This window comes from Molossus molossus, unplaced genomic scaffold, assembly GCF_014108415.1.
Source record: "Molossus molossus isolate mMolMol1 unplaced genomic scaffold, mMolMol1.p scaffold_m16_p_3, whole genome shotgun sequence".
Lineage (NCBI taxonomy): Eukaryota > Metazoa > Chordata > Mammalia > Chiroptera > Molossidae > Molossus > Molossus molossus.
In genome coordinates this window covers 120,955,039-120,971,424 of record NW_023425366.1, presented here as the reverse complement: position 1 = coordinate 120,971,424, position 16,386 = coordinate 120,955,039, and the positions used below count along the sequence as shown (strand labels likewise).

The 16,386-nt window shown below is 54.4% G+C and overlaps 1 protein-coding gene across 1 annotated transcript; it reads left to right on the top strand.

Moving 5' to 3' along the window:
• The first annotated feature begins 9,435 nt into the window (after positions 1-9,435).
• On the top strand, positions 9,436-11,814 carry LOC118641912 (tryptase-2-like). Its single transcript, XM_036279552.1, has 6 exons — positions 9,436-9,497; positions 9,707-9,767; positions 9,917-10,088; positions 10,198-10,463; positions 11,231-11,394; positions 11,467-11,814. The coding sequence occupies exons 1-6, from the start codon at positions 9,453-9,455 to the stop codon at positions 11,629-11,631; spliced, it is 873 nt and encodes a 290-aa protein (XP_036135445.1). The 5' UTR covers positions 9,436-9,452; the 3' UTR covers positions 11,632-11,814.
• Positions 11,815-16,386: the final 4,572 nt, after the last annotated feature.

Here is a 16,386-nt window from a genome sequence, read left to right as displayed (position 1 = left end):
GTTACCGAATCTCTGCCATATCTGGGTCTAGTTCTGTTGCTTGCTTTGTTCATCAGACTGTGTTTTCCTTGCTTAGCAAGTCTCCTGATTTTTTGGTGGAAACTGAAAAAGTTAGTAAAGTTTTAAACGGTAAAGGTAAAAGCTTGCAAATGGTGGGAACTGTGAAAACATGTGTTGCTTGCATGACCTTTGCTCAGCCTTCTGTTGAGTACAGATGATTAGATTATCCACAAGACAGTGAATCGCCCAGCAGATGCAGGACAAGATACCAGACCAGGCCAACTGCAAAGTGAACAATGGGCCAGGCAGAGTATGTCAGCAGGAACTGCCGGAAGCTAGAAGCAGAGTATATAACCTACACCCCAAATGTTGTTTGGGCTGACTCCCTTTTTTGGGGGGCTCAGCCCACCTGCACCCAGGTGCATGCAATAAAGCTGTTTTACTCTTATATTGACTTTGCCTTGTGGATGTGATCTCTCGTGGTTCAGACCTTTTATTTATTTATTTTCCTTTCAAGTACTATTATTTTTATTTTATTTTATTTATTGATTGGTTTTAGAGCCAGAGGAGAGAGAGAGAAACATCAAGGAGAGAGAACATTGAGTGGCCGCCTCCTTCATGCCCCCATTGGGGATTAGGCCTACAACCTGGGCATGTGCCCTGACCTGGAATCAAACTGGTGACCTCTTGGTGCATGGGTCGATGCTCAACCACTAAGCCACACTGGCTGGGCCAGCTCAGACCTTTTAGAAACTGATATAATGGCCCTGGCCGGTTTGGTTCAGGGGTTAGAGCGTCGGCCTGTGGACCAGAGAGACCGGGGTTTGGTTCCTGCTAAGGGCACGTACCTTGGTTGCAGTTTGTCCCTGGCCCTGGTTGGGGTCATGTGGGTGGCAGCCAGTCGATGTGTCTCTCTCACATCGATATTTCTCTCTCTCTTTCTTCCTCCCTCTCTCCCTCCTGCTCTGTCTGAAGATAAATGCAAAAATGTCCTCGGGTGAGGATTTAAAAAAAGAAAGAAAGAAACTGATATGATGTATTGGGTAATCTCTGAGATCCCTAGGATTTATGTTAACCTGGCTGGAGTTGGGCTATGTTTACTGTCTGTGAGACTTCAATTTCCTCTGGTGACTGATTTTGTCTCTCTTGTTGTCTTTGGTTTTCCTAGAAGCTTTTTTTTGTTTTTATTCTCACCCGAAAATACTCTTTCCATTTTTGTTCAGATAGAGTGGGAGAAAGAGGAAGAGACGGAGAGAGAGAGAAACATCGATGCAAAAGGGACACATGGCGTGGCCGCCTCCCACACAACCCCAACCAGGGAAGGAGCGAATTGCAACTGAGGTACATGCCCTTGACCGGAATCGAACCTGCGACTCAATGATCCATGGGCCAACGCTCTGACCGCTGAGCCAAACCAGCCAGGGCTGGAAGCTTCTTCTTAAACAGGATGTCATATCCTGCTCTCTCTGTGTGATCCGCTGTTACTATGCTGAAGCCCTGTGATCTGGTGGGACGATACTGCATTCGGTAATCCTATGAGTACACCTCAGCTTTTTTTTTTTATCCTCACCCGAGGACATTTTTGCATTTATCTTCAGATAGAGCAGGAGGGAAAGAAGGAGGGAGAGAGAGAGAGAGAAACATCAATGTGAGAGAGACACATCAACTGGTTGCCACCCACACGACCCCAACCAGGGCTGGGGGCCAAACTGCAACCGAGGTACGTGCCCTTGACCGGAATTGAACCCGCGACTCTCTGGTCCTCAGGCTGATGTTCTAACCGCTGAGCCAAACCGGCCAGGACTATATACATTTTTAAATTTAGATAAAACTAACATACACAGAATTCACAGAACTTGAAGAGTCCAGTTTAATGTTTTGATGGTTTGAAAGCCTGTCTAAACACCACCCCCACCCCCACCCCCACCCAGTAAGAGATAGAGCATTTTCATGACCTGAAATGTTTCCTCATGTCTCCTTCTGGTCAAAATTTCACCCTCCACCCCAGAGGCAGCCACCATTGTGATGTTCATTGCCATAGGTTAGTTTTGTGGTTCTAGAAGGTCACATGAAAGGGGTCGTGCTTGCCTCACCTGAGTTTTTTGGCTTGGTGTGCCAATTTTGAAGTTCATCCGGTTGTTCTGTGATTTGTACTTCGTTCCCTTTTTATTGCTGAGAAATATTCCACTGTGATGAAGATGTTCTCCCGTTTTGTTCTAGAAACCTGACAGTGCTAACACCCCTGTTCCACCTCCATCGCTCTGGAATTAATCTGCGAGCATGATGTCCGTAAGGTCCGAGCTCCGCTTTCCCCCATGCACGTACCCACTACACCGTTGATGGGAAAGGCCACAGGGTACCCATTCAGTAAGGTGACGTTATTGTAATTTATGGATTTATATCTAGGCTCCGTTTCATTTCTTCTATCTCTGTGTACATCTTGCCCCAATATGGACTGTCTTAATTATTAAACTTGGAAAGGATGAGTTCTCCATAATTGTTCTTTTCCTCTAGATGGTCTTGGCTATTCCAGGTCCTTTACCTTTTCATGTTAACTTTAGAATCAGAATGTCAATTTCTTCTAACAATAAGGCTGCTGGGATGTCCATTTGGATTACGTGACTTCTATAAATTAATATAGGAAGAACTGGTATCTTAACAATCCAGACGCATGCCATATCTCTATATATGTAGGGCTTTTTAAATTTGTTTCATCAATGTGTTGCAGTTTTTGGTGTAGAAACCTTGCATACCTTTCACTGCGGTTATTCCTAGTGTTGGAATTTTTGTGTTCTATGGCAAGGAGTAGTATGTTTATTTTCCCATCACTGGTAAATATTTAGAAGCACAATATTTTTTTGCATATTGATTTTGTATCTCACAACCTTGTTAAATTCACTTATTCTTGTGCTGGTAGAATACTTTAGCTTTCTGTATACTAATCACGCCACCCACAAATACAACGAATTTATTTCTGCCACAAGCCCAGCTCCTTCCGGAGTCCCACCGATCCTGTTCCTGTCTCCACCAGCCAAAGCCCTGGCGCTGCCCTAGTACCTGCCCGGAGGGGCTGGGCTCTTGCGCTTTAGGGGAGGGGAGGCTGGCTGCCCCTCCCATCCCTCCCTTAGCGGCCCACCGGTCACAGAGCGGGAGGGGCGGCGGGGGCGGGGCTGACTGAGACTGCAGGCGCGGGACTGGGACTCTGAGAAGCGGATCGGGCCTTGTGAGCGTGGTCCTGGGGGATGAAGGGCGTGGATGGGGAACGCAGAGTCCGTAGACTCCTTTCTGCGTGTGACCTTGACTGGTGCGTGCATCCCCAGCCTCAGTTTCTCCACCAGAAGAAGATACTGAACTGGGCCTGAGCCGGGGCTGCTGTGATTATTCTTCCTCCAGGCCCGACATGTAGCCCCTGCCTTCTTGCTCTTAGTGCCCTTCCAGGAGAAGTGAGGGGTGATGGATCAAGGGTCAGAGGTGTGGAGGGAGAGACATCCAGGCTCTGTGCAGAGGCAGGGACAAGACTGTGGCAAAATACTGTTCACCTGGCAGACCTCAGGCCCTCCACAGCTGTCCTGAGAGCAGAGTGGGGTGAGTAGCCAGGAGGCTGGGGAACCCCCATCCTCTGCCTTGCCCCCCTGGGCTCATGTGGCAGACATCCCCAGGGCCCCAGGGCCCTCAGCAGGGTAGCCCTGGCCGCAGGTCTCTGTGTCCACAGCAGGGACTTCACCTCCTGCAGACTGCAAGGGGGCTGCAGAGACTGGGGGGACAAGCGGAAGAGAAGTGGGGGCACCAGCCCTGCACTGTGGAAGTCTCCAGGAAACAGACCTGCACATGATGACCCTGGCATCCACACTTGTGAGTCACCACACGCTCAGACCTTGGTGACCTAATATCAAGCTGCAGTCATCAAGAGGGTGCAGCAACAGTGTAGGATGACATTTAGATCAGTGAAACAGTAGCCCAGAAAGAGACCCACACAGAAACGATCAGTTACTTTCCAGAGGAAAAGGATGACTTTCTTTACAAATGTTCCTGGAACAACTGTGTGGGGGAAAACATGAGCCTTGACACTTGCCTCACAGCATACACAATTTAACTCAAAATGAATCATGGATTTAACTGTAGAGGTTAAAACTATAAAGCATCTAGGAGAAACCATAGCAGAAAATCATCTCAACCTGGAGAAAGGCAGAGGGGACTCGAAAAGGAAAAAATTGATAAATGGGATCTTTATCAACAGTGTCTGAGTGACGGTGTTAAGATAATAAAAGTACAACCCACCTACTGAGAGAAAAATATTTGCAATACATGTATCTGGCAAGGGACTTGTATCCAAATTTAGGAAGGAAGGAAGGAAAGAAGGAAGGAACGAAGGATGGGAGGGGTGGAGGGAAGAAAGAAAAGAAAAGAAACTCATACAACTCACTAAGACACCAGCCTCGTTACGAATCGGACGCAGGTTTGTGCTGACAGTTTATCAGAGAAGCTGTCCACATGACAAGGTCCTGCTTACTCATCAGGACACTGCAGACTAGAAGGGACACTGCTCCACACCCACACAAGTGGCTAGAGGGTTTCAGCCTCTTCCTGTTCTTCTACCTCCCCCTCCTTCTCCTCTGAATGGAGCAGCCCAAAGCCCTGAGCAGGGCAGGGCAGGGCAGGGCAGGGCAGGTCAGGTCGGTGTTTCATGGGGGATGGTGCTGGGGACTGCGCTGGCCCAAGCGGGGGTCAGAGTCCACTGGGAAGAAATGACCAAAAAGGTCAGTGAATGAAGGACGGGTACCTGGTCTCACATGCCAGAGAGGCAGGCCAGTATGAAGAGGGAGCAACTGGAATAAACTCTGTGGTTTGAGACTGGGGAAGGCTCCTGTCTCAGAATAGATATAGAACTATAGAGGTAGTGTGTGTGCGTGCGTGTGCACATGTGTGTCCATGTGCATTCATGTGTGCATGCAGGTGTGTGATCATGTCTGTCACGTGTGCGCATATACACACATCATTGGCTCTGTCCCAGAGCAATCAGCGGCACCTTCACCTGGATCTTATTTTTTTTATCCTCACCTGAGAACATTTTTGCATTTATCTTGAGATAGAGCAGGAGAGAGAGAGGTAGGGAAAGAGAGAGAAACATCGATGTGAGAGAGACACATCGAGTGGCTGCCACCCGCACGGCCCAACCGGGGCCGGGGACAAACTGCAACCGAGGTACGTGCCCTTAGCGGGAACCGAACCTGGGTCTGTCCGGTCCGCAGGTCGACGCTCTAACCACTGAGCACCCAGCCAGGGCTTCACCTGAATCTTTTATTTATTTATTTATTTTTTATTGATTAATTTTTGTTACAGATGATTCTCCTTTTTTCCCCCACTGATTCCCCCCTCCCCCTCCCCTCCCTGCCCCTTCCCCAGATTGTTGTCCATGTCCACTGTTCACGCATACATGTGTATAAGTTCTGTGGTTCATCCCTCCCCCACCTCCCCACTCCTTAGGGGATTGTCAGTCTGTACCCCGCTTCCTCGTCTCTGGGACTACCCCATTCCTCAATCTGTTATGTTCATTATATTCCACAAATAAGTGAGATCATATGAAATTTGTCTTTCTCTGTTTGGACTGTTTCACTTAGGATGATACTTTCCAGGTCCCTCCATGTCGTCTCAAAGGATAAGAGATCTTTCTTTCTTACCGCTGCGTAGTACTCCATTGTGTATATGTACCACAGCTTTTTGATCCATTCGTCTACTGATGGGCACTTGGGCTGTTTCCAGATCTTAGCGATTGTAAATAGTGCTGCTACAAAGATGGGGTACATCACCTGAATCTTTGATCTGAGTACCAGGTGCCCCTGAGAGGAGCTTGGCCGCCTGGAGAAGTGCCTGGAGCTGGAAGGCAGAGGGGCCGGGATAACCTTCTGCTTAGGACATACTCAAGGATGGAGACCTCCACAGAAAGACCTAAACAGTAATGTGCCCGGCAGCTTTATTTAAAACAGCCCCAATGGGGAACAAGCAGAACCCACCAACAGATGAATGGAGAACCCGCTGTGGTACGTTCCTGCAACGGGACACCGCCTGGCAATAAAAAGACACAAGTACAGGAGGTGACAAAACAGTCCACTTGTGTCACCAGTGCATGAAACCAGCCCGCTGGAGGCTGTGGCTGACCTGAGCCGCCTTGGGAATGAGTGGCGGCTGCAGGACGGAAAGCACCACACGGGGCTCTGGCTGACAAGGTCATCACCACAGGGGAGCGGGTGCCAGACCCACACTGCGGCACAGCACGCTGGAAGCCAGCACGAAGTGAACAGATGGGGGTGGGGCTGGGTCCTCCCGTGGGCTGGGAGGTTGCAGACAAGCATGGGAGGGGGCGAGAGTGGGCGCTGTGGTGATGGATTAGAACTGGAGACACAGGTTTGAAGTCTTGTTTAGCTTGAATTGATACAGATGGATACATATGAAGGTATTTACACAGACGTGTCTATACACCAGCTGGTGCACACGCATTTCCTCCTTCTCTCAGCTGAGGGCCTGGAGGCAAGGACACCCCGAGAGCAACCAGCACACAGTGCCCAGACTGGGGTCACTAACAGCATCTCCAAAAAAAAGGAACCGGGGTCCTTGGCGAAGTGGCCGATTCCTGGACGGAGGCAGGAATGTTCGAGAAGAGCCCGGAGTCTGAGAAACCATCACAGCGCAGAGGGACCTGACGAGATGAGACGGTTAGATGTCCTGTGGGGCCTGGATGGGATCCTGGGACAGAAAAAGGACATTGGGGGCAAAGTAAGACATCCGAATAAACCAGGGACTTCAATTAATACAATGTACCATATCGGGTCATTAATGATAACAAAGAAATCATACTATTAAAAGATGTTAATAATAGAGGAAATTGGATACAGCGTATACATCTAAACCGTTTTAAAATTTAAAAGTATATTTAACAAAAGAAATACAGAAACACATAGATATTACAGCCCTACTGAGCTCGGTGGAGACAGCGCAGGCCCCATGACTGGAGTCTGGGTGCCACCCGCCCCTCAATGTTCCTGTCCCCTCCCCCACCCCAGGGTGCCATGGTCTCCACCACACTCCGGACAGGCTCAGCCCCAGCTGCCCAGCCCTGGGCGCCCTTCCATCAGAACCTGAGGACTGAGCTGCTCAGGGGGCCTGGAGGGGCCAGGGCTTGCTGGCTCCCTAGCTCCCAATCACAGAGGGAGGGGCCCTCTGGGCCAGTGGTCTCCTCTTAGATAGGGGGGAACTGAGACTCAGGGAGGGGTTTGCCTGAGGAGGCTTCTCAGGGTACAGACGTGTCTCCTTCCCGCCTGCTCCACATTTGCCCCGAGGGTGAATAGGGTGACAATGGCACCGCCCTTCCAGGCCCCTGGACGCCTGATGTTGCCCAGTTTGGGGGGTGGGGGTGGATCTGCAGGAACACAGGTCCTCTGCCTCCTGGACCACCCAGTGCCAACCCCAGGTCCCCACAGGAAGGGAGTTCAGGGCCCTCACCTGTCCCGCCTCAATTAGCCTCCAGCCTGGGACCCCTCCCCCTCCCTGCAGCCATCGCTCATGCTCACGCCTGGGAGGCAGAGGGATGGCCCTTCCTAGGTAGCGCTCCCCACCCCCTCCTGGGGTTAGGAGCTCCTGGCGAAAGGCTTTTGCAGACGTGACTAAGCCGATGGCCTTGAGACAGGAGATTTTCCAAGGTCATCAAATGGACCCAGTGTCCTCACAAGTCCTTCAAGTCACCGAATAATCCCAGCTGTGGTCAGGGGAATGTGAGGATGGGAGCGAGTTTGGAGAGATGCTCACGGCTGCCATTGAAGACGAGGACAGGCCAGGAGCTGAGGAACTTGAGGGCCCTGGAAGCTGGGAAAGGCCTGAAACCAGTTCTCCCCTGTGTCCGGAAGGAACGCAGCCCTGGCCACAGCTGGGTTAGCCGGGGGGACCATGTCCTGCCCCTGACCTGAGAACCGTGAGGAAATTAATGTGTCATTAGACCACCGAGTTGGCGGTAATTTAAAACCCAGATGATTTCCCTGGGAAAATTATCAGACATTTAAAGAAGAAATAATACAAATTCTACATCATCGATTCCAGAAAATAGGAGAGGGAATACTTCCCATTAGGTCAAGGTTACCCTGACACCAAAATGAGTCAAAGACGTTACATAGACAGGAAACTGCAGACCAATATCGCTCATCAGCCCACACACAAGCATCCGTAACAAGATCTTAGCAAATTGAATCCGGAGATATACCCGAGATCTACATAATACGTCGTGACCAAGAGACGTTTGAATAAGAAAACCAAAGACATAAGAAAACTACAGAACAGTGTCCCTCCTATAAAGAGACACCCAAATCCTCAATCCTATTTTAGAAAATCAAATTTCTCAAAATGTGGAAAGGAAGACACATTATGACCAAGTATAACTCCCTCCAGAAGTGAAAAATTGCTTGAACATATGCAAATCAATTCACGTAATTCATCATATTCACAAACTAGAAAAGCACGGCTATTGTCCTGTGCTTAGAGGCAGAGAAAGAATTTTTAAAAATCCAACACCCACTTCAATTCAACAGAAATTCTCAGCAAATGAATCAAGCTATAAGGAGAAATGGAGATTGATGGGTGGGAAGAGGGCACCCGGGGGTCGAACTCCACGAAGCCCACTGCTCTGAGAAAGATGACGAGGGACTTCAGTGAGGAAGGCTGTTCTTTCCACACATTATGCTGAAGCTCTAGAGACTCCTAAGGACAATCAGAGCCTGGCCCGCCCTCACATCATGTACAAGACCTGGGCTGGCGCAGAGGGTAGATGGCCGGAAAGAACATCACTCACACCCGAGGACACACTGCAAATCAATACCTTTCCTTGGCCCCATCAGAGAACTGAGGTCACAGGGCAAAGAGCTGACCCCAGAATTGGAGAGGGACAGCACCTGGTCACCGGGGGCAGTGGATGCAGGAGCCAGCAAGGACAGGCGAGTCCCAGAGCCAGGCTGAGGCTCCCCTAGGCCACAGGAGGGGCCACCTGGGTGGCAGCGGGTGATGCAAGAGGTCCAGGATGCTGTGACGGGAGGTGGGCTGGAGGCTCCCGTGACCAGCAAGCCCAGGGGAGAGTGAGGAGCTGGGGTGGATGAACAGGCAGAGGCAGTGGTCAGCCCTGGCTGTGCAGGTCGAGGGCCAAAGGGTAGTGGGGCCTGGTTGGGGGAGTGTCCGGGGGAACTGGCACTGACTGCTTGTTATCTCTGTCACTTCCAGCTGCTTGTCCCTCTGCTGATGGCACTCAGATCCCAAGATAACAAGGTACCATTGTGATCATCAGAACTGCTAAGATAACACCCCAAGGAATTCTGGGCGGGGGAAGCAGGGCCTTGGGTCAGAATCATCCACTTCCTCCACTCAGGATTGGAGGCTTGAGCACCCCTCCTCGACCCCCTCCTGGTCTGGAGGCATAAATGGGGAGGAGAGAGTGGGCGGAGGCAGCAGGAGGACCGGCCAAGGTAAGCACCCCCAGCACACCCCAACATCGGGGCGCTAGTGCCCTGAGTAGCTGAGCCTCAGATCTGAGCACCAAGGCCTCAGACTCCAGGCCTGAACTGAACCCTGCTCTCGGGGGTCCTCGACTCCACCTGCACCCCACACCCTGCGGACGCCGCCTGGCTGGGCCGGCCACCAGCTGGGCCCTGAGGCCTGTCCTCGCTCCTTCCAGATGCAGAGTCTGCTGCTGCTACCACTGCCCCTCCTGCTGAGCCTGGTCCACGCGACCCCCGGTGAGTCCCGACCTCGGCCTGCCCTGGCCCTGGCCCTCACCCCACAGCCCCAGGCCACGATGGGTGGCTGGGTGTGTTCACAGAAGCCCAGGTGTGTGTGGGCACAGGGGCCGGGCTGTGGCCTGTCCTGAGTGTACGTCCTGCCCCAGTCCCGAGCCAGGCCCTGGAGAGAGCGGGCATCGTGGGGGGACAGGAGGCCCCTGGGAGCAAGTGGCCCTGGCAGGTGAGCCTGAGACTCAAACTCCAGTACTGGATGCACTTCTGCGGGGGCTCCCTCATCCACCCCCAGTGGGTGCTGACCGCCGCGCACTGCATGGGACCGTGAGTGTCCGTGGGGCCTGATGGTGGGGGTCGGCTGGGGCTCCTCCACCCTCCCTCCGGGGGTCCAGGAGGCTGCTCAGCCCCCTGAGAAGGGGCCTCCTCTCTCCAGGGAAAAAACAGATCCCGCAGACGTGAGGGTGCAGCTGCGGGAACAGCACCTCTATTACCGGGACAAGCTGCTGCCAGTCAGCCGGGTCATTGTGCACCCCAAGTTCTATGGCGTCCAGGAGGGGTTCGACATTGCCCTGCTGGAGCTCCAGGACCCCGTGAACATCTCCTGCGAAGTCCAGCTGGTCACTCTGCCCCCTGCCTCGGAGACCTTCCCCCCGGGAACCTCGTGCTGGGTGACAGGCTGGGGTGATGTGGACAATGGAAGTGAGTGTCAGGGACAGTTGGAGGGCTTGGGGGGGCACGTCACACCCATGACCCAGCTCTGGGGTTCCCTTTCGGGGATGGGATCCCGATGAGCCAGCTCAGCTCAGGGGGTGAGGGTTTGGAGAGTCTGGGAGGGAGAGGAGAGAGGCAGGATGTACTGACAGCAGGGGCTCATTGCATGAAGGACAGCGTCCCAGCTCGTGTTTCCAGGATATGGATAATGATCAGAGATCACACACATTAGGGGCCTCCCTAGTAAGGCAAAGAGAATGCCCACTCCTGGCACTGGTCTGCATTTCCTGCCCGTGCCCAGGACAAGGAGCCAGGAGGCAGGACTCGGGGTCCTCCCAGGGGTGTGGGTGCAGCTGGATGCAGCTTGCTCTGTCCCCTCCAGCACAATCATCTTGTCCCCTTTCTCCACGCTTCGGAGCAGAGCCTTGGGGCACAGCATGAGCAGGTGCCTTGTGTCATGTCCGCTGGGCCACCAAAGGGAACCTGTGTAATCACCCAAGCACCAGGGGAGACAACATCCCCCCCCCCCGGGGCACAGAGGGGAAGTTGAGTCTGGGGTGAGGGCTGGCCCGGAGGCAGAGCCGCCACCCTTTCTCTCCCCAAACGGGGCTTAAATGAGGCCAAGGCTGCAGGTGCCTCGGAGAGAGGGGTGGGGTCTCAGTCCCTCCCTGCTGTCCCCACCGCGCACAGCCCATCGCATGCAGGGTGAGCTGCGTGTCCAGCCCGGCCTGCTGCTTCTTCTTCCCCTCCCCCAGCGCCTCTCCCACCGCCATACCCCCTGAAGGAGGTGGAGGTCCCCATAGTGGAAAACAGCGTTTGTGACGCGGAATACCACACTGGCGTGACCACGGGGGACAGCATCCGGATTGTCCAGGACACCGTGATGTGTGCCGGGAATGAGGACAGTGACGCTTGCCAGGTGGGCTCCTGACCTCCCCACGTCCCCACCACCTCAGCCTCTCCAGCCACTGCTGACCCTTCTCCTCCCCAGGGCGACTCAGGAGGGCCCTTGGTCTGCAAGGTCAACGGCACCTGGCTGCAGGCGGGCGTGGTCAGCTGGGGCGATGGCTGTGCCCAGCCCAACAGGCCTGGCATCTATACCCGTGTCACCAGCTACCTGGACTGGATCCACCGGTACGTCCCCCAGGAGCCCTGAGCCCGGCCCAGGGGCTGCCACCTGGGGCTGTGGAGAATCCAGCACCTCTGTCCCCAGATCACTGCTTCCTGCCCAGCTGTTGACCTTCTCCCTGTTCCCTGTTCCTGCCCTGAGCTCCCCCACCCACCTGTCCTCAGCCCAGAGAGAAGGTGCGTGGTGAGCACGGATCCCCATTAAAGTGTGTGCAGAGCACGCATGGTTGTGGCCCTGTTTCTAGTTGTGGCATCACCAAGGGGGAGGGTATGACTCCAGGGCAGCTGCACAGCCCTCGTCTGTCACTGTGGGGTCCCCATGGCCCTGAGCACTGTCACTGCTGTGGGGACAGCCCCTCCCCAGCCCCTGGGGCCCAGGGCTTGTGTCTCTATGTTGAGCAGCCACATGTATTCGGGGCACAGAAAGCAACACAGAACATTGAAGAGATGGTCGTAGGGGCACCCAGGTACCCAGGAACCCAGCATGGGATCATGGTACATAGCCTGGGCCCCACACCCCGTGTCCCTGCACCTGCGCAGTGCCCTCCCCCCTCCCTCCAGGGCAGAGTCCCCAGCTCTCGGGCCACGCCGTGCACATCCACGTGGAAGTCGTGCGTCTGCCTCGTGTTCACATTGGTGAGACTGACCGTCTGTCACCCTGAGCCTCATTTCAGCGAGCACTGCATTGTGACCTTCCCGTGGCTGCGTGGAGGGGACACTGACTCTCACCGCCCATCCGCTCCCAAGCAGAGCTTGGGCTGCAGGCTGCTCCCGGGGACATAGGGTGTCCCCAGTCAGGGTCTTAGATCAGGAGGTGGGCTGTTCCTGTGCGCACACCCCAGTTTCGGCGGCGTGCCAGCGAGGGGCTGAGGCCTGGGTCCCCCACCGTCCTCCTGGAAGCCAGATGCGGTTCACACCCCACCCCCGACCATGGGGGCCATGCCTGTCACCCCTCCAATCTGCCATTCTGGTAGGTGGGGGTGGCATCTTCTTAAGCTTCTAATGGGCATTTCCATGGTTTTGATGTGGGGAGCCCCTCTCACAACAAAGCCCACCCCCTTGGCAGGAGAGGGGACAGCTGTGCACCCGCAGTATTCAGACAGTGCCCCTGGCCCATGTCCAGCGCCTCCACCCTCTTGGATGCTGGGTCACTGGGCGTTTCCCTGTCACTGCTCCTGTCAATGAGCCCGTTGGTGTCCGCACTCGGCTGCTGTGCACTGCAGGTTGCCGGGCACAGGTGTCCACGAGCCGCAGCTCCACCCCCCATGGTGCACACTTGCAGAGCCGATGGCAGGGCCTCTGCCCCTCTCCCTGCACCCTCCCTGCTGCGGGGACCGCCTGGGAGATGCTAGCCCTCCTCATCTCCTCCCACTGTGATCACTGTGTTGCAGCCAGAATACCTGTCCCTTAGAGTGTGAAGGACACCGATGGACTGGAAGGCCCCTCCTCCCTCGTCAGTCCTGTCCCCCGCCCCGGGGTTGCCCTGGGGTCGCGGGGTGACCTCCTTGGACAGCTCAGCGTGTACAAGCACATGGACACGCCTCTATGTGCAGGCTGTGCTGGGGACACTGAGGGACAAGGGGCACGGGCTCCTGCAGGGGTGTGGAAGGGCAGAAAGACAGAAGGGCAGGGCCTGGGGCTGAGACCCCAGACTGGCAGCAGGGAGGAGGCCGGTGCCCCAGCTTCCCCTTCTCTGGCCCTGGGATCTCCAGGAGCTCAGGCAGCGGCAGTGACAGATAACAGTGAGTGTTGTCTCATCAGGGGCAAGCGGGCCTTCCGCTGGGCCAGTGGGGCTGAGAGGGGCAGCGCCCTCCCTGTGCCCGCAGGGCTCCTCCCGAGGGGTCCCCATGCAGCCCCCCTGGCCGCGTTCCCTGGGCTGCTGGAGACCTGGGCCCCTGGGTCAGGAGGAGGAGGCACCCTGGGGTAGGACACCCCTCCCTGTGCTCAATAACTGTGACCGGACAGAAGTGAATCTATCTAGTCACAGTTATTGAGGGGCCCACAGTCATCGAGGGGACCACAGGTGGTGTTGGGAGTTTTTACTCAGGAGCATGTCTGAAACCCTGGTGCTGTCGAGGATCCTGTAGTAAACCAAGTTTTGGGGTGACGGTGGGTTGAGGGTGTCCCGATGCTGGAGGTAAATTGTGCTTAAACAGCTGAATACTCTGAACCCCCTCTTGTGGGAACTGGGGAAGGCCCTAAGGGTCCAGGAAGCAAAGGCCTTGGGTCCCTCCGGACACATCCCCACCCCACACTGGCGACCTCAGGCTTCCTGGGGGCTGGCCTGGGTCCCACCCCCTCCCTGATCTGGGCAGAGGGGCGATTCCCCTTCCCCGGGGGACTCCGAGGCGTGGTCGTCCCAGGTCAGCGCAGGCCCCACACACAGACGAGGCGCCTCTGTCATCCTCGTTCATCCTGGACGCGTGGACACGCACTTCTGAGCTGAGGCTCCGCGCTGGGTGCTGCTGGAAGGGGGCTGTTCCGAAGGGCCGCCCTTATCTGGGCAGCTGGTGCTGTGCCCGTCTGACCTTTGGTGGAGACCACAGGACCTGGGGATGGGGATGGGGACAAGGACACTGGGGAGGGTGGGTTGAGGAGACTTGTCACAGGGCCTGACCTGGCTCAGTTTGGGCCTTGAGCTGGGACCCTACTGAGGAACCTCCAAGACCAGGCTCCCAGAGGACAGAGGAGAGGAGCCAATGTGCCCACAGGAACCAGAAAGAACTTCCAGGAGGGGGCAGCACTGAGCACCACCTTTGCCCAGGTGAGGAGAAAAGGCTCAAGTTTGCACCTAGGATGTTTGGGGTTGGGACTGGTCATGCTGTGGTCTGACTGTGAGCCCCTGAGACAGCCACTGGCTGCCTGGACTGTGAGTCCACAGGGCAAATGGAGGTGATAAGCCCTCGCTTTGTGGTGTGCACCAGGAACGGGTGCCTTCCTGGCCCTCAGCTCCTCACCCTCCCTCACTCCTGGGTCTGCCCTGCCCCCTCCCCAGTGGGGTGCGGGGCGCGATTGATTGCAAAGGGATGGTGGAATGTTGTATAATTTGACTATGGTGGTGGTTACATGACTATACATTTGTCCAACTCAAACTATGGCCTTAAAACTGGTGAAATTTAATTATGTATATATGTAAGATATACCACAATAAAGCTAAATTTTAAAAAATATTTTTTTATTGATTTTTTTAGAGAGAGAGGAAGGGAGAGAGAGATAGAAATATCAATGTGAGAGAGAAACATTGATCGGCCGCCTCCTGCATGCCCCCCACTGGGGATCGAGCCCGCAACCTGGGCATGTGCCCTGACCAGGAATCAAACCGGAACCTCTCAGTCCATGGGACGATGCTCAATCCACTGAGCCATACCAGCTGGACAAAAGCTATTTTTAAAGAAATTTAAATTATAGCAGTCTTCTTTGTTTTTTGAAATCCTCACCCGCGGATATGCTTATTGATGAGAGAGAGAGAATGTTGATTGGTTGCCTTCTGTACATGCCCAATCAGGAATCCAGTCGAACCCACAACCTTTCTGGATACAGAATGATGCTCCAACCAACTGAGCCACACCAGCCAGGGCTGGAAGTCTTTTCTTAAAGATATTTGTCTTGAAACATCTGAGCACCAACCCATTTTCTCCCAGGAAAACAAAATAGTAATTTCCTGTGGCTGAGCTTTGAAGCACACAGAGCAGCTGATGAGTGTTAACGAAGCCTGTGGTTGTTATGTCCATCTGTGTGCTCCCAAGCCAGCCAGCAGGTCTCCCTGAACCTCACAGCAGACTGCATCTTAAAGGGGTTGCTCCTTGGGAGTGCCTGCATACATAGGGTCTGGAGCAGTGCGAGACCCGCAGACTGGTGGTTGTCCCTTCCTCCTTCCTAATTTCTGGACTTTTACTCCTGGGATGGCCCTCTGAAACCTTGGCTCCACCCGGGAAAAATCCTCCAGGGCACCTAAGCCACCCCACTGCTCCCTCGGGCTTGCTCCTGGGCTCTCCCAGCCCACCTCCACCAGCCCTTCTCATCTCCCCTTCCTTCCAACCCTTGCCCAGCTCATAACAGCAATTTGCTCCCAAGGAAGGTGTAGCTGAGGCCCCAGGAGACACCTCATGTGCCTCAAACCTCCATTTGGTGCTTACACCTGCACCCCAATCAGAGGTGACATAAGTGGCAACAGCAGCAGTGTCTCGGTCAATGGGGAGCCTGGTTCCAGGGCTAGACCCTGCCACTGGCTGGGTAAGGAGATTCCAGGTCCCAGAGTGTGCTGGGCCTGAGGCAAACCTGGACAAAGAGGAATGCTGGGCTGGCTTTGCCCTTGTTCTAAGGTGTCAGCGAGATAACCAGAGATGCACAGCCGATTGTAAAGGAGCACTTTATTACACCGGCGGGCTGAAGGGTGGCTCTCCCCAAATCGACAGCCCCAAGCCTTCTTTGTTGCCCACTTATATAGACACAAACTGCAAAGGAAAAACTACATTCTTGGTGCCACTTTTGGCACCGTTAAGGGGGGAACTGATAATAGGGGGGTCGGTGAGAGCAGGTGTTAGAGGTTAGGGTAACCATTAATCTTTTTCTCATGGTTCCTCTGAGTTTCCCAAGGCCGTCATTAACCCCTTATCTTTATAGTTTTCTTTGGGTTTCTCAAGGCCCTTATGTTTATAAGAAAGAAACTGCCAGTGTGTGTACGTGCAGTAACTGAGGGTCAGAATGGAGTTATTGCACCCTCTCCCCTGTGGTTGGGACAGCAGTGACATGGGAAATCAAGTGTCCTGGCCAGTCAGTGTGG